This window comes from Acanthopagrus latus, chromosome 9 (assembly GCF_904848185.1).
Source record: "Acanthopagrus latus isolate v.2019 chromosome 9, fAcaLat1.1, whole genome shotgun sequence".
Taxonomy (NCBI): domain Eukaryota; kingdom Metazoa; phylum Chordata; class Actinopteri; order Spariformes; family Sparidae; genus Acanthopagrus; species Acanthopagrus latus.
Genome location: NC_051047.1, coordinates 12,085,525 through 12,107,913, shown reverse-complemented (window position 1 = coordinate 12,107,913; position 22,389 = coordinate 12,085,525). Strand labels below are relative to the sequence as shown.

Genomic DNA, 22,389 nt, shown 5'->3' with positions numbered 1-22,389 from the left:
ACCAGCTGCTACTTCATTTTGTTATTGCAAAGCAAAGCAGCAACCTATGCTAACAGCTCACAACACATCTGCAGCCAAGCAAGCAACTCTGTGAGGCTCAACATGCTAACATCAGGGTGCTAACGTGGTCACATGCTCGCGACAATGCTAACATTTCTGACATTCAGCTGGTCATTGTTTAATACGTTCATCATCCTACTTACATGCTAATAGGCACTGAACACAACATAGTCCCAGCTGATTATGACTTTCAGTAAAATGTGGTTTCAGTAAACAAAAATATGTGACATAATGAATATTATGACATAATATGATATAATTGAAATGATGACCCTTTGGATGGTGGACAATCCCAAAACATCAGTAGTTGACGAATTGGGCTTGAGACTCAAAAATCGACTTTTCTTACAAAGAGGACCTTTTCTAGCTATTTATACCAGTGTAAGATTGACAATGGGACATGTCAACAAAATGGTGTAAGCACAGGTTTAAACATACTGTGCTGCTGATGACAGATGAAGTATGCCGTTTTGTAATTGCTGTTATCAGGAATGTTAAGTTGCTATTCAGATATGAGGTATTGGAGCTAGTTGGTAAACTGACACCATTTATAGCGCTTTACGACACAAGTCAGCATTCAAACATTCTCACACATGTACTAATGAACTGGTGTCTTGAGGAGGTGGTGCCCGCTCATCAGGAGCAACAATCAGACCACTCCCATAGTGATGGAAGAGCCACTCGGGAGCAATCTTTTGGGGCTGTGTTTCTTGCCCAAGGACACTTCGACGTGTAGACTACAGGGAAAGGGGATCAAACCATTGCTGTCAGTCTGCTGCAGTGATGGAAGAGAATTTCACACATACTGCAGCTTTTCCTTCCATCACACCTGTAAGTGGATATGACAGGCAGGTGGAAATAAAGAAATCTCATTCAACTGTGCACACGCTGGTGGTCAAAGCTTGACCTCTTCGGAATTGTGATCTTACTGAATGGGGCACCACGAGGCATACAAATGGGAACCCATATTTATGAGGGGCCGTCAGGGACATTATTCAGAATTACCTCTCACGAACACATGTGAAATGCTCTTACATACACATACAGCACATACAAAAGGTTTGGAGCATTGAATACAGGAAAAAAAGATTTCAAGAAATTGCACAAATTGCAGAAATTGCAGAAATTGAGGAGGCTGTGAGGATTCTCTATGGGTTCACTACGAGCAACCTCTTTTACATAACCTCTCCTTTACATTACACATAGTGTTATTTGTGTGTGTGTGTGTGTGTGCATGAGAGAGAGTATGTCTGTATAACTAACTGTAAGTTCTGAGGAAATCTTTTGGGTTCTGCTTCCACTTTATAATAGCAAATACATTAAGACTGAAATCCAAGGGTTTGCAGCTACATATAGTCCTGACATGTGTAATGGTAAAAACCAGAGATGGGAGTATGTTTTCAGGTCTGTGAATTGACCCATGCTTGTAATGTTGTTACTTTTGAAAACTCAATTGAGCACTGTGCGCAGTTTGAGTTTACATCTAAACCTGTCACCTGCATATTTGTAGGCAGTATGGCTATGTGACCACAGACGGGCCAATGAAAAGCTGACGTAAGGACAAAAGACAAAAACTGTGCAGCAGGCGCAGCGTTGGAGTTGGAGTAATTTAGACGGAAGATTTGGAGAAACAGAAACCTCTTTGACTGAATGTCTGCTATTGATGATTGATATCAATGTTAAGTTGCTACTGGTAATGTTTGAGAAGAATACTTTGTCCATTTACTGAAGTATTATGTTAATGTCAGTAGCTTTACTTGTATTTGAGCATTCTATCAGTAATGTAACTGTACTTGTTCTCGATTACAGATATGCAGTTGTCTTCCCATCACTGTTGAAAACACTCAGGTCATTTGCCTGTAAACAGGTTACAACAGACACACTGGTGGCGCCTCTCATGCGCATGTCAAGGGCGCTTCATCAGGAAATTTGGAGACTTACCTATTTTAACTGTGACGTGCGCTGTTCTCCGCAAAAATAGACCTGAAAACAGCCTGTACACAGTCATATTGATGTCATACCAGCGTCACCATGGTTTTAATATCTGCATCTGTAGAATGTGTCACAGACACACAACAGGTGAAGGGCATTTTTTTCCCCCTGTGCCCTCTCTTTTTCTTTCTGTCCCTCGCTCTCTCTTTCTCTTTCAAAAAAAAATCATGTCATCTTATTAATTGATAATTCTCAAAATCAAACTCCATGCACACAGGCAGGGCAGGAAGGAGCGGTGCTCACCGTGGAGCCTCACGGTGCTGGTTTGAATAATCACCATGGCATCGGAACGCATAGTTTTAGGCTGCCTGTAGGAAGAATCAACATGTTAGAGTCCGAGTGCAGGTGGAGCTCTGGTGAACGGGGTGCTTAATACGACTGCCTCCTCATACATGCACACATGAATTGGAGCAGCTAGCTTGAAGGAAGGAACTGTGCAAATGTGCTGGGGGTGTTATCAGTGATTCCTGCACAGCCAGCGAGCACACAGGAAAGCTAATTGGCTTCGATTAGGCAGAAGCCGGAGTAACATATTTCATTAGGCGAGAGAGAGCGAGAGAGAGAGAGAGAAACAGTAATAAAGCAGAGTGTCGGCTCTTCTCGCTTACCAATCATCTGTCTGCACATTTTCATTAAGCCCATGCAGATGTACGTGCACACACACGCACAAAATTAAACACAGAGTTGCTGCCATTTGCTCTTGTGGCAGAAACCCCGATGTTCTGTCAGCTGAACAGCGCGCACCATATTAGAGGTAACTGCTTTGTATTTGCATAGGAGTGTGTGAGACAGATGGTGAAGCCTCATGACATTAGATGGGAAGGGTGTGTGTGTGTGTGTGTGTGTGTGTGTGTGTGTGTGTGTGTGTGTGTGTGTGTGTGTGTGAGTTTGTGTTACTGAGAGCAAGACCGAGAAAGACAGATTGACCTTTGCTGGGGGAGCTGAGCCTGAATCCTGGGTGGATACGCGAGAATCAAATCAATCATCCTGCTTTTACATATGTACCACATATCTGGAGGAGCCAAATCCTGAGTTCCCCTTCGACTTCACAGCAGCTCCTGTGCAGCGGGTTCAGGATTTCTGCAGCTCGACTTGAACTTTTGAATAAACGGAAGGGTGAGTGGAGCTTGGATTCAGTGGCCCTGCCTGTTGTGCACAAGTCCCATATTTACATCCCAGGTGGATGGCTGTGAATCACTGTGAATCCGATTAAGGATTACTCCAGATGTGTAACAGATGTGACACGGGCGAAGGGAAATAAGGCTATTATGTTTCGTGTTTTTAATCCCACCGAGGCTGTTTGGAGTCAGTGAGGTGTTAAAAGAATAACCTTGAGGGTGCCGATCAGCTAGAAAACATGAATTAATGATGGTGTGATTAACCCTGATTCTGAACACAGAGCCTCTGGTCAAAACACAACTCTCACTTAACATTTGCACAAACTGAAAACCTGCGTCTTCGTGATGAAAAGAAATGAAAGTACCTCATAAGTCACTGAGGGCAGCCAGGCTTGTTTTGGTTTTAGTAAAAGCTTTCTGCTTTTAATGGAGAGTGGAAGGAGAGGAAATGGACAGTGGAACAAAGCAAAATACACTAAACTCAGAGCACTCCCAAAAGGTGTAAAGATCAAGGAGGAACGCCGGAGAGACGAGAATAGGCTGAGAAACAGGCGTGCAGAGTGCTAGCAGAAATAAGTGGAGGAAGGAGAGATAGCATTATACCGTATTTGGTGTTTTGCAGAGGAAAGCCCCTCTCTAGATGCACTTTCAGATTTTACTCCGTTAATTTACCAGCGCCTTTGAGGAACTGTCGCTCGCAAATTTTCAGGGGATTAAGGCTCGAGTGTGCTCGGTTGAACGTGCCCACACGACTGTGTCGGTGAAGTTTGGGCTTATGTGTGTGCTGTGATTTGTGCCCTGCGGATGTGGCGCACATGGATGCCTCTAATCCCCAGGATACAGACACAGTAGGTAACCCGTTAAAACGTGTTGTGCCTAGGCAGTGGAGATAACAGAGAAGGCAGATAACACAGACTTTGCAGGATATGATCCAGTGAAGCTACTGGAAGAAAGGCTCTGGGGTTCCGAGGCTTGAGCGTTTTTGTGCGTAATACTATTTTGTTTGGAAGATGAAGGCGTTCACCTTTAAGGTTGGACAACATGAATGTCTGTACACAAATTTGATACACAGGAAGTGGTAGGAATGCCCAGAAGGATGAACACATGGAGCTGATTGATATAGGCCCGCCATAACCCGTATTGATAAACTCCATGTGTTCTGTCCTTTTGTTTTGTGCCTTTGTAGCCAGCTGAAAGCCGTGTTAGAAAGGCTACTCATCTTTTACTCGGGTAAAAGTGCTGATACTTCTTTGTAAAGACGCAAAGAATTACATTCGAAGTGGAGCACATTTTAGATACTTTATATAAAGTACGACAGTTTATAGCACAGTATCAGATTATATGAATTGAAGTTTTGCTTGTAACATTTCAATTTTGCAGCTGAAGATAAACTGAGTTCCCCATGAAGTGTAGGCATAAGGAAGCATAACAGTGAAATACTTATGTAAAGTGAAATGACCTCAGTGTTGTAATTAAAGTTCTTGAGTAAAAACCCCACCATTATCATACCTTAAAACACTTTTGTTTCAACTTGTTTCAGATGTACTTCTCGTACTCTCATATGGTATTTTTATTTCAAGGACTTCATATTTATCTAAATATTTGTATAGCATATCCTCTTGGCTTTTACTACAATTAATTACTGTGCCTCCTATCCAGATGTTCTCTAAATGAAAGGGCACTAGAGCTGTTTGTCATTTGGATGCAGCTGTCACAGGCAGTAATGAAGTGGTGAGTCTTTTTTCAATAACTCAGTCCACATTACGAAGGCTTAAACCCCCAGTATGGTGACAAAAACACCTCTAAACCATGTGCCCTGGTTATCTTGTAAGTCTAATCTCACAGTAATATTGGATAGGTATCTTGTTGAACGCCAAGACTATGGCCGAGTGTGCCTCCAGATTTTCACTGATCTTTAATGTTTTTCAGTTACTGACCAAGCTGTAAAATGAAGACAGTGTGTCAATTCTGTACTAGATATGACTCGGACACATCATTCAAGTTTCCTACCTATTGGGGAATGTGACCTTTACTGGATTATCCACTGACCAGCACCTAATTATTCATGCCTTGTTGCTTTGACTTTGATTGATTGAATTTGGTCCTTTAGTATACTACTTGAAGTCTTACAGCGCCAAGCCACCTTGTGATCACCAGCTGACGCTAACTGTCAGGTGGAAAAAAAACAACTTCAGGGGACAAAATCTGATACTTCAGTTTTCAACCTCGCCTCTCTGCATCACACGGGTTTATTTAGAATAAATTGCTCTGTTGCTCTGCATGCTGAGATGTCTTTACCGTGGCTGTAAAGTTCTTCTTTCACAAACAGCTGATGTAACTGACATTTTATTACCTGAACATCATTTTATGGCAGTCATGGTCCGGCGTTGCATTGTTTTACTACAGCACAGGCTGGGAGGCAGTGTCACACACTGGCTCAGGGAATGTGAAACACACACAAACAAAGAAGCAGCTACAAGACACCATTACACACAGCGTGATCGGCGTAATGCTGTCAGGATCAATAAAGAGGTGTTTGTATTGATCATCGTGTAAAACAGAGTCGATGAATTAGTCCAGCAACATAATCCTCTGTCCTCCTGTTTTCTCTGTGCTAGATGGGGACCACACACTGCGGATCCTGCTCTACTCCCTCATCTTCTTCCTGAGCGTCATTGGCAACCTGCTCATCATCGTGGTGCTGACGGTCAACAAGCGCATGCGCACGGTGACCAACACCTTCCTGCTGTCGCTCGCCCTCAGCGACCTGATGATGGCCGTCTTCTGCATGCCCTTCACTCTCATCCCCAGCATCCTCAAGGACTTCATCTTTGGAGCGGCCATGTGCAAGATAGTGTCCTACCTGATGGGTGAGTGGAAGGGAGGGCGTGACTTGGCATGAGAAGGCGAGAAAAGATGACACATGAAGAGAAAAATGTGTATAAATTTGCCTCCTAGTCACATGCATGTGTCCAAAATCACTCCGTTGTTCATTTATCTTCTAAGCTACACTAATCTCCTCCCTTTATCTTACATTTTAGCCCCATTGTGGTATCCATTCAAACCTGACAAAACTAAATCGCTGTCTACATCTTCATCCTTTGTTCCCCGATTTTAATAGAAACAAAATGACATTTCTGACGGTCTATCAGTCTAACCCCCATCTTGCCTTGAGAAATGATTGAGTGGCATTTAATAGAAAATGAAGGGGGGGGGCTTCACACTCAGCAGCCCATTATTTTACTGCCAAACTAAAACTCCATTCAGATGCAGCTTCCACATTGATTCCTCTTTATTGTCAACAAGTAGCAATCAGGGAGCTAACAAGTTCACTGACCTCCTGTCAACCCCTTAGAAAAAGTATAGATTACAGATGAAATGCATCACATCCACAGACCATTTGCATGAACCGAGGTTGTGGATTCACAGCGGGACGTGGTTTGCGCCGCTAATGTTTAGGAGAATGTAAGGGGTCATTCTCCTCATTAACATCAAGGGGATATTCATCTTGGTATTTAATGCTTCTTTCAGGACATTTTCTCAAGGTAATAGTCTGACATTTGGGAAATATGCCCATTCACTTCCTTGTCGAGCGCTGAGAAGGTCGAAGCCACTTTAATTTCTGCACAGTTAAAGCAACGCTGTGTAACTCTGGATAAAGACAGATCAATTGTTTTTTCTATTCATACCGTCCAGTATTGGTGTTTTGGGCTGGTGACTCATGTCCGACATAATTAACGTACAGCTTAGCAAGTTAACAAAACTGAATTAAAAGAGGAATGCTGTCAAAAACACTTTTTTTGAATATGCATATGTGTGATTAACCCCCTTAGCCCAGAACGCCAATTAGCTATTGTAATGTGAGCAATACTGAAGTGCAAGAGAAGAACAGAAAACTTCTGAAAACTGCAAATGACATGGAACATGGAAACAAGGAAAGGAACTGGAGGTCTGTGGAGACAAACAACAGTAATTGGATCAGAAAAGAGAGAAACAAAAAGGAGAACAAAAGAGGGGCAGCGACAGAGGTGTTTGTTTTCTGTCGTTTCAACAGACGGCTTTAAATTCCTCTTGCTTGAGCTGCAGTCTCTTCTGACACCATCCTCCTCTCCAGAGGATTCATCTTCCTGTATTTGGTGAAGCCCTGACTCTTCATCTAGAGCTAACAAGTGAAATATCTCAACAGCTCCATGACAGATTCTGAAAATTCTGTGGCAACTTCATACAAAGCTGGAAGAAGCTGAATCAGGTGATATATACGTGTGTGAGATAGGCTACCTACCATACAAACAACTCTCTGAAAAACTGAAACACTCGACATATTTTCATCACAGACTTGTTTTATGTGTTTAAGAATGTGGACTCTGAGTTAGTAAGTTGTAAAATATGATTTGACAATTTAAAAATAAACACCGTCTCTGGGTGCCTTTGATCAATGCTTGTATTAGAATTTCTGCTCTGATTTAGAATCTGTAGTACTGTTGCCACGACGGTCAGAATGTTGACACCATCGTGCACTTGTAGCTGCTGCTTTGCTTCTACAAACCTCATTCACGTTGGACAAATTGATTTATCAGCCTCTTCTTGTCAGTGCTGAGAAGAAGTCATTATTTACTCGACCTTCAGTGGATACCTTCTGGATACTTGATATCCGACGGATAACTGCTGGACTACTCGATATTTAACGGATATCTTCTCAATTTAACACTATCTACACAAATCTCTCTGCTCAACAACCGAAACTCTGTTTCGGTTTCAAGTTGAGCTTTGAAACTTTGCTTTCGACAACTATTCTCATTCCAACTCTCTGAAATAGTCACTGTGCTGCCGTGGACAGACGTCCCAGTGAAAATAACCTGGTAAGATTTTCTTATTTGACCTGAAGAATACCAATGAGATTAAAGGTGGATACACACTACAGGATTTTTCAAACCTTCACAGATTAGGAGAAAACACACTTGATGATAACAAAAGACAGATCGCACATGATCTCTCTCTGCTGATCTTATAGTGTGTGGTGTTCTCTGTAGTGCACACCACACCCGAACCGACTCTTCAGCAGAGTATCAGGTTCTTCACGCTCAATATTACAAATCTCACGTGGTCAAACGTGACTTCAGTGTAAACAAACATGGCAGACGAACCGGAAATTTGCAGTGGTGGTTGTTTTAGGCTGAAAAAAACAAAACCAAAACAAAACGACTATGGAAAAAGTCATGGAGATGGCAAAAGTGTGTGCTGTATGCGTTACAGCGTGAGTTGGAGGTGAGTAAAAATTGTCACAAGTATTACAGATAGCTTCGAGAGCAGCGCGGTGTGCTCTGGCCTCCGGTACTGCCAGTCACCATGACAACAGGTAAATAAAAGGCTGACGGAAAAACACAGCCTGGCGTCTTGATTGGCTGTTGGTCCGGTACAGGTGACATCACACGCTGTGCGTGCTCGGCTCCGCTCACAACACCCCACACACTACAGGATTTCTAGTCGCAAATATTAAACATGTTCATTATTTACGATCTCTCCTTCCAACGCCTTCCGAGCGGATCTGACCGAACAAAATCACTCTTAACACACCTCACACCACAGGAAAATCAGACACGATGTCCTTTGCAAACATCAGATAATCGGGCCTTTGCTGGCTTTGATCGTAAGGGGGAAATCGGGACAAAAAGCGGCCCGATTATCCTGCAGTGTGTATCCGCCTTAAGTCTCTGAAAGATCTGATGAAATCTCTTATGACTGAGAATGCTGACCTGACGTGAAGCGGACCTCTGAAAAACTGAAACACTCGACATATTTTCATCACAGACTTGTTTTATGTGTTTAAGAATGTGGACTCTGAGTTACTAAGTTGTAAAATATAATTTGATGGTCAGACCATGAAACTTCTTATTTTTTTGTCATCTTCTCTGTCTCCATCTTTACCATGACGAGCAGCGGTCTGTTGACCCTGTGACAATTTAAAAATAAACACCGTCTCTGGGTGCCCTTGATCAATGCTTGTATTAGAATTTCTGCTCTGATTTAGAATCTGTAGTACTTTGAGAACCCCCGTTGCCACGACGGTCAGAATGTTGACACCATCGTGCACTTGTAGCTGCTGCTTTGCTTCTACAAACCTCATTCACGTTGGACAAATTGATTTATCAGCCTCTTTTTGTCAGTGCTGAGAAGAAGTCATTATTTACTCGACCTTCAGTGGATACCTTCTGGATACTTGATATCCGACGGATAACTTCTGGACTAATTGATATTTAACGGATATCTTCTCAATTTAACACTATCTACACAAGTCTCTCTGCTCAACAACCGAAACTCTGTTTCAGTTTCAAGTTGAGCTTTGAAACTTTGCTTTTGACGACTATTCTTATTCCAACTCTGAAATAGTCACTGTGCTGCCGTGGACAGACGTCCCAGTGAAAATAACCTGGTAAGACTTTCTTATTTTGCTTTGAAGAGACTTTTTTCAGCAGTTTGCCTCTCTAGTCCAGCATAGTATTTCCTGTTGTTTCTCCATATTTTGTCTAAAGCTTAAAAAGTAGTGCAGGATTAATTTAATGCACTATTAAGCATTTCTTGAGCAAGCCAGATCATGTGAGCAGAGCTGACCGGCGAGAATTTCCACTCCCTTCTTACTTGGGTGTTCACTGCTTCGCTCCATTGCTCAAAGTTATACCAGACAGCTCCGCTCAAAGACCGCTCTCCGCTCACCTAAAATTTCATTCAGCTCTGGTGAAATCGCTCCACACTCGCTCAAAGTTAAAAGAGGGAGCAATTGCTGACATTTTCCACCCAATTATGCCTGGGACACACTGCCCGATGTGGCCTAAACTGACGTGCAGCGCCTTTGTTGCTGGAGAGAGCCTGTCGATTGAAACCGTTTTCAGTTTGTAAAGAACAGTAGATTGTTTTGGGCTGTCACCTCGTCCTCTTTCTGTGTTCTGTCTGTTCGAGCCAGTGGATGGCCTTGTACTGCCAGCGGTATCGGAACGGAACTGGAGTGAAACGAACAATCGCTCTGGCCTTTGCATTAAAACCCGCTCTGGGTTCCGACTATATTTCACATGCTCTGCTCTCCGCTCGCTCCGCTCACATGTTCTGGTGTGAGCCACATTGGGAAATACAGTACCTCTGACATGTTCTGATAAAACCAGCAGTAGAGCAATAATATGTCCCTGTACTTAGCCACCAATGAGATTAAAGGTGGATACACACTACAGGATTTTTCAAACCTTCACAGATTAGGAGAAAACACACTTGATGATAACAAAAGACAGATCGCTCAAGATCTCTCTCTTCTGATCTTATAGTGTGTGGTGTTCTCTGTAGTGCACACCACACCCGAACCGACTCTTCAGCAGAGTATCAGGTTCTTCACGCTCAATATTACAAATCTCACGTGGTCAAACGTGACTTCAGTGTAAACAAACGTGGCGGACGAACCGGAAGATGCAGTGGTGGATGTTTTAGGCTGAAAAAAACATAAAAAACAAACCAAAACAAAATGACTACGGAAAAAGTCATGGAGATGGCAAGAGTGTGTGCTGTATGCATTACAGCGTGAGTTGGAGGTGAGTAAAAATTGTCACAAGTATTACAGATAGCTTTGAGAGCAGCGCGGTGTGCTCTGGCCTCCGGTACTGCCAGTCACCATGACAACAGGTAAATTAAAGGCTGACGGAAAAACACAGCCTGGCGTCTTGATTGGCTGTTGGTCCGGTACAGGTGACATCACATGCTGTGCGTGCTCGGCTCCGCTCACAACACCCCACACACTACAGGATTTCTAGTTGCAAATATTAAACATGTTCATTATTTACGATCTCTCCTTCCAACGCCTTCCGAGCGGATCTGACCAAACAAAATCACTCTTAACACACCTCACACCACAGGAAAATCAGACACGATGTCCTTTGCAAACATCAGATAATCGGGCCTTTGCTGGCTTTGATCGTAAGGGGGAAATCGGGACAAAAAGCGGCCCGATTATCCTGCAGTGTGTATCCGCCTTAAGTCTCTGAAAGATCTGATGAAATCTCTTATGACTGAGAATGCTGACCTGACGTGAAGCGGACCTCTGAAAAACTGAAACACTCGACATATTTTCATCACAGACTTGTTTTATGTGTTTAAGAATGTGGGCTCTGAGTTACTAAGTTGTAAAATATAATTTGATGGTCAGACCATGAAACTTCTTATTTTTTTGTCATCTTCTCTGTCTCCATCTTTACCATGACGAGCAGCGGTCTGTTGACCCTGTGACAATTCAAAAATAAACACCGTCTCTGGGTGCCTTTGATCAATGCTTGTATTATTGTAGTATTCTGCTCTGATTTAGAATCTGTAGTACTTTGAGAACCCCCGTTGCCACGACGGTCAGAATGTTGACACCATCGTGCACTTGTAGCTGCTGCTTTGCTTCTACAAACCTCATTCACGTTGGACAAATTGATTTATCAGCCTCTTTTTGTCAGTGCTGAGAAGAAGTCATTATTTACTCGACCTTCAGTGGATACCTTCTGGATACTTGATATTCGACAGATAACTTCTGGACTAATTGATATTTAACGGATATCTTCTCAATTTAACACTATCTACACAAGTCTCTCTGCTCAACAACCGAAACTCTGTTTCAGTTTCAAGTTGAGCTTTGAAACTTTGCTTTTGACGACTATTCTTATTCCAACTCTGAAATAGTCACTGTGCTGCCATGGACAGACGTCCCAGTGAAATAACCTGGTAAGATTTTCTTATTTGACCTGAGGAGACTTTTTTCAGCAGGATGCCTCTCTAGTCCAGCATAATATTTTCTGTTATTTCTCCATATTTCGTCTAAAGCTGTAAAACTAGTACAGGATTAATTTAATGCATCATTAATCATTTCGTGTGTGAGCCACATTGGGAAATACAGTACCTCTGACATGTTCTGATAAAACCAGCAGTAGAGCAATAATATGTTCTAAAATATGTCTAAAATGTCTTCAGAGAATGTTTTTATGTTAATCTTTTCATTAGTTGACAGCATGTTGCTCTATGTGTGAACTGCTACCAGTAGACTACAGTAGATTCTACTGTGTGAACAAGTGCACACGTTTTCTCTCCTGTGTATCCAATGCCAGCACAGGACTGTATAACCAACATGTGTGTAACTGGTCCACAATCTGTCCATGTAGCTGCTTGTGAATCGAAAGGCTGCCTAATTGGCTGCCATGATTTGGGGAGTTAGATAAAATGATCAAATGAACTTCTAGTTTAGAGGGTCACCTGAAAAAAATAAAATATGCCAAAGCAAAATTCAGGTCTTTAAAATGGATGTCATAGCACATGGAAAGCTAAATTAATTTACATGAATATGGAGAACTGCAGTAATGACTGAAGACTTACAGCATTTACTTCACACACTCTGAGCTAAATTTCAGCATTTTAGAGATTTCTTGCTTGTGTATTCTCAGCCACACTAAAAGCTTGATCATCACTAGATTGGGTTGAAATTTATCCAGAACATTGAAGAGACCTGAAGGAAATTTGGCAACATTCATTCATTTACATGGTTTCTGCTAAATGGTAATAATAGGAACCAGAATAATATTCTAACATTGTCAAGAATGTATATCTGCTCTAGTTTATATATAAACATTCAATGATATAATTCTCCATGATTTATGAGTTGATTCCTATTTGGTATTATAGGTCCCATATTATGAAAAACACGTTTTCTCTGGTATCTACATATATAAGCTGGTCCGCTAAGCCTGCCAACTCCCAGAATGATTAAAACAAGCAAGACCTGCATGGTGTCTGCAGCCCATCCACTGGTAAAACGGCGCTCCTACAGGCTGTTCAGGTTCAGCTCCTGTCATTACGTAACGAAGGAGTCATTTACATAGGCGGCCTCCTCCGCACGATGATATCTGAGAGGGGGACGTTCATCCTCAAGGTGAAGTTCGGTGTGTCCAGCAGTAAGATAGCAGTGTTTCACAATGTCGATGCTCAGAGCCAGACACGCAAATTGCTCTGTTGTTGGTTGTAAAAATCAACATCACAAATCAACAACAGAAGAGACAGTGGTTGTGTTTCATTTTTTATCAACAACATGCCGGCTGCGGTTCGTGTTAGCTTGTGTGTGGGTCAGTACAAAGCTGGCTTTGCCTCGACACTGACCCTCGGAAAAGGATCAGTTGCTGCGGTTTGATAGTATTTACAGTTGCCAAGACTATGGTGAAGACAGCTGGAAACTGGCTAACTAGTTAGCTCCGCCATGCAATGGCGTTTGAAGCAAGTTTAATGTTAATAATATTATGATGGAGCTTGGTAGTCACAGTGAAAATTCTGGAAACGTGCAGAGTGGAAACAGAGACGAGAGTCCTGAATCCTCATATACTGTGGTTGGTGAGGCAGTCAAGGATCCGGGACGTGAGGTGTTGGTCTGACCTTTACTAGCTCCAGCTCTGGTCAAACCTACTGAAGAATAGGTTTGGGTTGTTCGCCCACGTCTGATCCCTCCGTTCCCTGTCCTGTTTCCTCTGCCCTGAGATGGTTTTAAGGTTTTTCCAGACTTCACTGATGTTCCTCTGCTGCAGCTTGTCCTCCATCTTCCTCCTGTAGCTGTTCTTCCCCTCTCTGATCTTCGTCCTCAGCTCCTTCTGCACAGCCTTCAGCTCCTCTTTGTTGCCAGACCTAAAGGCCCTCTTTTTCTCCTTAAGGAGAGCATTTATGTCAGCATTAATCCAGGTTTTGCTGTTTGAAAAACACGGTACTCTCCTGGTGGGTGCAGTGTTATCCACACAGAAATGGATACAGTCCGTTATGCAGCCTGTTAAACTGTCGACGTCCTCCCCATGAGAAATGCACAGTTCTTCCCACACAGTTGAGTCAAAGCAGTCCCTCAGAGTCTCTACGGACTCCTAAGTCCATGCCTAAACTGTGGGGGGTTCTGCTGGTTGCCTGTTAACAACGGGCTTGTAAACAGGCAGGAGATGCACCAGGTTGTGGTCAGATCTTCCCAGGGGAGGGAGGGGGCATGAGTTGATGGATTAAGTAATAGATTGAAATTAAACTCAGGTACCTAGAAGTAATAGAGGTAATGGGATATTTTCCTGCTCTTGGAATTGAAATTCTTCATACGTCTACTGTATTTCATCCATCTGTATTATTGTGTAAGTATCATCATAAAACCTCTTAGGAATGAAAAAATAAAATAAAATGGAGTTATTAACACAGAGAACAACAACAAAATGATTGTGATCGTGTGGAAGTTGGAGACAAAGAACAGGAACATTGCGCTGACCCTGAGAGAAAAACCATCTGAGCATTGAACAAAAAGGTGGATTAAATAAAGCACAAGAACGAACGAGAGCCATCATCCTGATGCACAGAGGAAAAGTGGACGAACCCACAGGAGAGACTGAGGCTGATTGTTCTTTGCTTCAGTGGGAACTGCCGTAAGCTGCCCTCATAGGTACAGACAGCACATCCCTGAGTCCTGACTCACACTCCAATCACACACATAGAGACACACACAGACACACTCTGTTTGTATTCCTGTCGAGGACATGGATAAGACAGGTAAAGAGTAATTTCCCGTCTTGCCCTGTCAGGAGGAAGGCGGCAGATCACATCAGTGGCCTAGACCAACATGATTTCTTCTACCAACACCCAGATAACCATCCCTACCTCCTCGCCTCGCATTATATTCATTTACGAGCACGTCTCCGGAGAGCGTCACATTTTGTTCGCCGCTGTTATTGCAGATATAACGTGCACATCAACAAACATGTTTTTGTTGCCTTTTTATTACGAGTCCAAACTATTCTGAGCACATAATAACTTTTTCATTCATCAAACGGAAAGAAATATGAGAGCAGACAGTAGCGTGCATGTTTACTTCCTTTTGAAATAATCTGTTGTGTCTTCCTGCAGGCATATCAGTGAGCATTTCTACATTTAGCCTGGTTGCCATAGCGATCGAGCGCTACAGCGCCATCTGTAACCCCCTGAAGTCACGGGTGTGGCAGACCCGGTCCCATGCCTATCGGGTGATCGCTGCTACGTGGGTGCTGGCCTTCATTATCATGATCCCGTATCCAGTCATCAGTCACTTGGAGTCTTTTGAGCGTCCTGACAACACCACTGCTCACCAGTGTCGCCACAAGTGGCCCGTCGCAATGGCAGAACAGACATGGTGAGTGTTTGGGTGTTTAATGATGTGTCCTTTTAACAACCTCGATTCTTTAATAACACAGTCCTCAGAATGACAGTTTTCTGCACGATGAGAAAAAAAAATCTGCTTCAGTCTCTCATTATAATTACTACATTTTTCTTGTTGAAAAAAGAGGCAAGATTTAGCCGTTGTCGCTGCTTGTGGGGATGCACGATCCATATTGGGTCAGCTTGATAATGGGATATTTATATTGTCAGTTATCGAACGGATAATTAAACTTTCGCTGATAGAGAGAGCTAATAATATGAGGCCAAATTGTTTTCACTGACTTAACAAGCTTTTAACAGGTTGTTCATTGCTCCATTAAAAAGGATAGACCTTAGATAGAACTCAGGAATGGGAGATAAACTAGTCGGCTCAGCTCATTGAACACTTGAGCCCAACTATTAGCTAGAAAGCTAACGTTAGTCTAGCAAGATTAAAAGTAAATACATGGGGCGAAAATGCACATAAAGTCAGTTTTCCCAGCAACAAATCAAATCAATTTGGGTACTCACCTATTTTTGAGTTATCCATTGCTTGTTATCGACAGTTTAGCCAGTTCCATTCATTTAGATACTCCCATTTGAGAGATCCAGAAGTTTCGGTTTATCAGAAAATTTTGACACTCTCCAGCCAATCAGAATCAAGTATGAGATAATATGTGTAGAGTTTTTTTTTATGATTTCACGTCAGAGGAATATGTTCATATTTTATGTGTTTTCTGGCTAAACTGCTTGCCAAAGTGGCTTTGAGACTTTGTTGCCGAGCAGCAGTGTTTTCACCGACTTAAATTCGAGCATATATACCTCCCATGTTGTAACCAGAGGTCACAAGTTCCCTTTGAGGACAGCAATTACCATCTTTACAAGTGACCTGTTTAAATATAATGGAACTGGAGCACAAGTATAAGAACCATGTAGTCAGTGAACATCATCGTTAATGTCACTTAGAACCCACAAGGTTATATATATATATATGATTGAGAAATGGTATGGATTGATAATTTATCAATTCAGTAAATTCACTTATTTTGTAATAGAAAATACACTTTTCAAAGTTCCATGTTATTATGAAAATATTATTTCAAATAAAAGAGATGTGGAGGAAAAGATTCCTTTAGAAATCACATAATGGCTTATTTTTCGAGAAACTGAGGATGACTCACTCAAACAACTTAATTTGATTTTTATTACTTGCTCACCGGTGACACATCATGAGATTTTGCTATTTTGAGCATAACAGAAAATAGATTGTGCATATGCAATGTTGAATGTTGAAACGTACGAGGCTGTACAGAGAAGAAGTCAGTATAACCTCTTCAATTTGTAATTAATTCACTGGAAGGACGAAGAAGGCTCCGTGATGGAAAGACCTTGTCCTGGATTATGGTACACTGCACGAGGGTGTTGTATAGATTGAAGGTTCTTTCCACTCTGTACAGTGCGATCAGGTTTAACTGAGCACTAAAAATATATTTTTTCATCAACAATGAAATTCAGGGTCATTTTAACATTGAAGTAGTCTCATTTCATAAAACTCGTACGGTTATGAATAGAATTCTCTTCATGAAGCTGGTTCACAAATATGAAAATGTGTTTTTTTTTGTTAAATATGTATGCTTCACACTTCATACTCAGTAAATCTTATTGACAGATAAAAAGAGTAACAATTAGAATCGTAAATGAATTGAGATTAGTGAGCGCCTACTAACCACACACATGCACGCAGGTTCCATACATCAGAATGTCCTCCCCTTATGTATTCATCATCAGTTATATTTCCAGGGTATCTGAGGTCTCAGCTGCACATAAAATTCAACTTAACATAAACTTCAACTTAACAACCTCTTCCCTCCATCTCCCAGTTCTTGCCGTGTGGACGGTGTGCTGTTTTATATCAAATAAACTTTAGACGAACTGCGTCTGTGTACACTGTTTGCTACGCTGAAAAATCTAATTTACAGCCATGTTTGGACCAGGAGCCCGTTTCTGGCAGCTCACACTTTCTGTCTATTGGGAGCCTTTTCGTGGAAACAGACGGATGTTCCAGTGTGTTCTGTGTTTTGGACTTGGGATGGAACAGGCTTGGGGGGAATTTCAGTCAACCCTGTGTATGTGTGTGTGTGTATTTGTACACAGTTATGTGAGTGTGTGTGGATTTGAGTGCTTTTGTGTTAAACTCCGTCTTTGCCTAACTTGCTCATGGTTGTTTAAATCAGTGCAGTATAGTACAAGACCTGGTTTATGTCTGTAGTATTTTATCATGGGAGTATGAATATATATATATATATTTTTTTTTTTAGCAAATAATGAATCTGTAGAATGAGTCATAACAACAGTCCATTTTGCTAAATGTCATTCTGTGTTTTTTAAAGATCACCAGATATGTCTTTTTTCCTGAAAAACAAAACAACAACGAACGTCTTTACAGGTAGCGGTAAAACATTAATACATAATAGCCAAGGTTATATAAGTACCTGTATGCACGATTATTCTCATGCAAGAACATCAAGATCTTAACCTCTACTATGTCTCTCTTTAAGGTACATTCTGCTGCTGCTCGTGCTGTTTGCCATCCCAGGGTTGGTGATGATCGTGGCCTACGGACTGATCTCCAGGGAACTGTATAGAGGCATCCACTTTGAGATGGGCCACAAAAAAGACTCTACTGGTGAGGACATGTGCAGAACATGCTCACTTTATATTACAGAGGGCAGTTTGACCCAAAGGAAGCATTCAGAAGCTAATGAAATACTAAATAAAGTACAACAATAAGGAAAAACAACACCAAATTATATTTTGTTGACTGATTACTTCTATCTAAAATATGTCATTGCTGACTGATTTAAAATAATTGATTTATTTAACTGATTTACTAAGACTGTCCCAGGCATCATTGGCACTGATACCAATCAACAAACATCGGTGATATCAGGGAAGATGTCTGCGCAGATGTCTGTCGGCCAAAGGATACTAAAAAAATAACACTCACCCCAGCCATGGTCTGCTCACCTTGCTGCTAAAAGATAGAGTATCTGGGGCTATACCACCAGACTACAAAGCAAATTCTTTCCTTGGGCTGTAAAACTCCTGAACTCATCCTCCACACTCACACCAGGAAAAATCATTTTTTCTAGTATAGCATTCAAAACTACAACTTGCATTTTGTTATATAACCCTGACAAGTAAAGGAACCTTGAACCCTGAACCTTAAACCTGTGGCAGGCATACTGCCACAACATTAGCTGAGCTGCAAACACATTAACTAAAATAAATTCTAGAGAGACTAATGTCAGTCAGCAGCCTGCACTAATTATAAAGGCAATATGTGTCATAGAAACGATCAATAAGGCCCAATAAGACAAAACATAGGAAAACTATGTCAAAAAACAACTGATATCTCTGGAAATAAGCAAATATGTCTTACAAAAGTTTCACAGGTGTGGGTTCCCCCCTATATTTCTCCAAATCATTTTCTACTGAAACAGTTTAATAAACGTGTTAATGCCGTCCCTATTATTGGTGCTAATGCAGTATAAAAGAACGCCAGCATAAAACAAAGCTAAGGCCACAAAACTCTGACTTTAATGCTTTTTGTTGGCCTCAGTTTCCACACGTGAAACAATCTTGACTGGTTTATAACCGACTGATTATGAATATACAAATGTCACTCGGCAAGCAGTGTTCCATGTTTGAGATTAATGCTGTGTTTGATTAAAATCACACAATCCAGCACCTGCCAGCCAGGCCCTAGTGTTAGCATTTACATTTTTTCACATGATTGAGTTTTTGAACGATAAGGAATTTTAATTCAATGATTACATTAGCGCATCAATCACTGCAATGTGTGCAGGTTAAGTGAAACACAACCTTTTGTGGGCGTGAGAGAGTGTGTCTGGGATGATAGCAGGATGGAGTGTGTTTGCTGGTGCTCCATTAGAGGATGGGATTGGCAGCTGTGGACCCTGACATCCCCATCTGTTTGGTCTCAGATAGAAAGAGGTTGTAAAAAAACAGAAAAAAATCATGAGAGACAGAGAGCAGGAGGTTAAATCCAAAAACCAACAGGAAATCAGAGGGAAAAGGATAATGAAGTTCTAAAATAACCTTTTGGAAAATGCTGCTGATTTAATAATCCAGCATTGTTTTTTTCAAATTGCATATGAGGTCTCTGCGCTACCAGTTCCTGTTTGTATTGGCTTGCCCTCTGCTCTTGTTAGCTAATATACTGAGTGAGCGTTGTCCTTTGTAGAAGGAAAGCTGGACTATTAGATTTTATCAATAAATTGCAATATCGCCAGATGGATGATTCCTGCGGCTCAGCAAGAATTACAAGTCACTCTTCTTTCCATTAAGGTGAGCTGCTGCTCCTTGAGAGCGATGATTCACTCAAAGTAAATCTTACAAATGGCCACGTGTCATCACAGGGCTTCAGCACTTTGACTTATGTGTTAATTTAATATTTTTAGAATTAGCTCACTTTAAGAGCACACTCACTTTCAGTGTTGAAATACTTCAATCAAGTGGCAGAAATATTAGTTAAATGTATTAAATTTCTTGAGAAGGTAATGAAAAACTGGTTCTAAAAATGCAGATATAAGATGTAAAAAAACACTAAAAGCAATAATCCACAGACCTCACTGACTGCACATAAGTATTACTAGTACCAGTGGGGGAATAAGCCACCATTCAGTGGGGAGAGATTTATAATGCATTATACCTGACAGTAGAGGTCACACCTCAGTAGTGAGGAGAGGCTGAGAGGTAAAAGTGAGGATAAATACACTTTTTAATCCCAACAGAAAATAAACTCTGATCTGTCCTCCTGTCAGTAAATGCTCCTGATCAGAGCAGAATCCAGTGTTACTATGAGTGTTTATTCCTCCAGACACCCCTGCTCTGTCCAACTCTTAATTACTGAACTGAAAAGAAACCTATTGCGTTAATGTGGGATAGACCATACTTTGGTATCACTGCAATCTATGCTAGTATTAATACTTAAAGGCCATATCGATCTTATTTTTATCTACAAATATAATTGTACAGCATACTGCCCTGATGTTAGCTAGCTAGTGTTAGCAATGTTAACGTTTGCTAGCTAGCAACATTAGCTAGTGCACAAACTTGAGAAACAACTTGAGTGGCAAGATGAATAGAACAACAGCGGTGATGTGATGGTAATGCAATAGAGGGGGGGGAGAGGGAATGCCACAATGCTTAACGTTGTCAATAACACCTTTAACAGTTCAGTTTGTAAGAACATTGATTTTTGAGTCTCACTCCCAACTCCTGAAATGCTGACACTTTTTGATTGTAGGTAAAGTCAACTGTGATCCTAAAGTGTCAATAGTGACAAGTCGGGAATGAGACTTGAAAATCATCTTTCTTATAAACTGGACCTTTAAAACAAGATGTTGTATTGATAGTCTTTATACTTTCTATATAATTTATATATTGAGTTATATATATTCTATGCATTTGTCTGGAAAGTAAAGCAAAAACATGAGGTATGACACAAAATAAACCATTACTCACATGTTAGGGGATGTTGTATTTATATATTTAATTAACAGAAATACTTCTCTGTTTAACTCTTCCCTCATACAGATGTGAAGAATGGACTGACCTCCGCTGTGTCTGCTGGCAGCGATGATGGAGATGGCTGCTATGTGAACGTCGTCCAGCGGCCGCACTCGATGGAGATGTCCGCGATGTCTTCATCCACCCGGGCAGCCAAGGCAGAAAGACCCCGCACCAACACATCGGAGGCCAAGCTGGAGGCCAAGAAGCGAGTAATCCGCATGCTGGTGGTCATTGTTTTCCTATTCTTTCTCTGCTGGATGCCTCTGTACTGTGCCAACACCTGGAGGGCTTTTGATGACGTCACTGCTAAACAAGCCCTGTCAGGATCTCCCATTGCTTTTATCCATTTGTTGTGCTACACGTCTGCCTGCGTCAACCCAATTATTTACTGCTTCATGAACACACGTTTCCGCAAAGCTCTGCTCACCACTTTCTCATGCTGCACTGCGCCGTGCCATCGCCATCACCGTCGTCGCGGGCTACGGGACAACGAGGAGGATGTTATGGCAACCGGAGCGTCCATGTCCAAGTTCAGCTACACTACAGTCAGCACCATGGGAAACTGCTGAGGCTGATGGATGCAAGCCCACATCATTTATCTTTAGGCCAAATCTGTGTTCATGGGGACAGAAAAGTGGAGTTGAAAAACAGCGTGTAGCAGTATAGAAGCTTGTGAGTGAACTCATGTGTGGATTATTTTGTGGTGCTATATGTAAGAATAGGCCACCTGTCAAATTCCTACACCACACAAATTTGAGGCAGCAGAAGGTTGGGGTGTCCACCTGCATCTAGGTCTTTCTTTCAACAGACAGCTAGCATATGATACCATCACTCTAAGTAACATTATACATCAGCTTCCTTAATAAGCCTATAAATAGTCAATGTTGGCAGCTGTTAATATACCAGTGTAAAAGAGCATCCATCTTCACCCCACTACTTGCCAGAGGCTGTGGAAGAAGAGGAATGGAAAGCAAGTCGAAGGCAATGCAAATGTTCTTTTCCTTGCCACAAGTTTTTTGCTGGGAGCGGGTGGCACAGGAGCAGAGCTACGTTCTCCTTTACTCATGTTGGACTGAGGACAAACTGGACAGTAACTATATATTGCTTTTTGAGCTACAAAGACGTATTATGAGAGAGGATGGGCAGGGGCTACCTGGATAGCATGCTAACTTCAGTAAACATCTCTGCCAAACAATATATAAACATCCTTGATATAACATCAAAACTTTGATTTGAACTGCAAGGAACTTTAATATGAAAAAGAGTCTCATCATCAGATTAAAGGTGCAATATGTGAGAATTAGCTCCCTGTCTCTGATGCTAACCACATCCAACCATAGCTGCCATTCACTAGTTGGCTTATTTAGCTGTGCAGCTAGCAGTCAGGCCTTAGTGTTTGGCTGACGAAGGATATGTTGGTTTTTACACTGCTACC

General features: G+C 41.7%; 1 protein-coding gene across 2 annotated transcripts in view; it reads left to right on the top strand.

Annotated features, from left to right (window-relative positions):
* The window catches only part of LOC119025793 (cholecystokinin receptor), a 36,737-nt gene that overhangs the window by 8,237 nt on the left and 6,111 nt on the right, over positions 1-22,389 (top strand). Inside the window, exons 2-5 of one of the 2 annotated variants that reach the window (XR_005076918.1) lie at positions 5,789-6,040; positions 15,090-15,351; positions 17,915-18,042; positions 20,979-21,626. Coding sequence is in view for 1 of the 2 variants with exons in the window: in XM_037109733.1 (XP_036965628.1) it covers positions 5,789-6,040; positions 15,090-15,351; positions 17,915-18,042; positions 20,979-21,523 (1,187 nt within the window). In the remaining variant the exon portion in view is untranslated. Of the gene's footprint in view, positions 1-5,788; positions 6,041-15,089; positions 15,352-17,914; positions 18,043-20,978 lie in introns of both variants that reach the window. The other variant, XM_037109733.1, reaches the window with a different exon arrangement.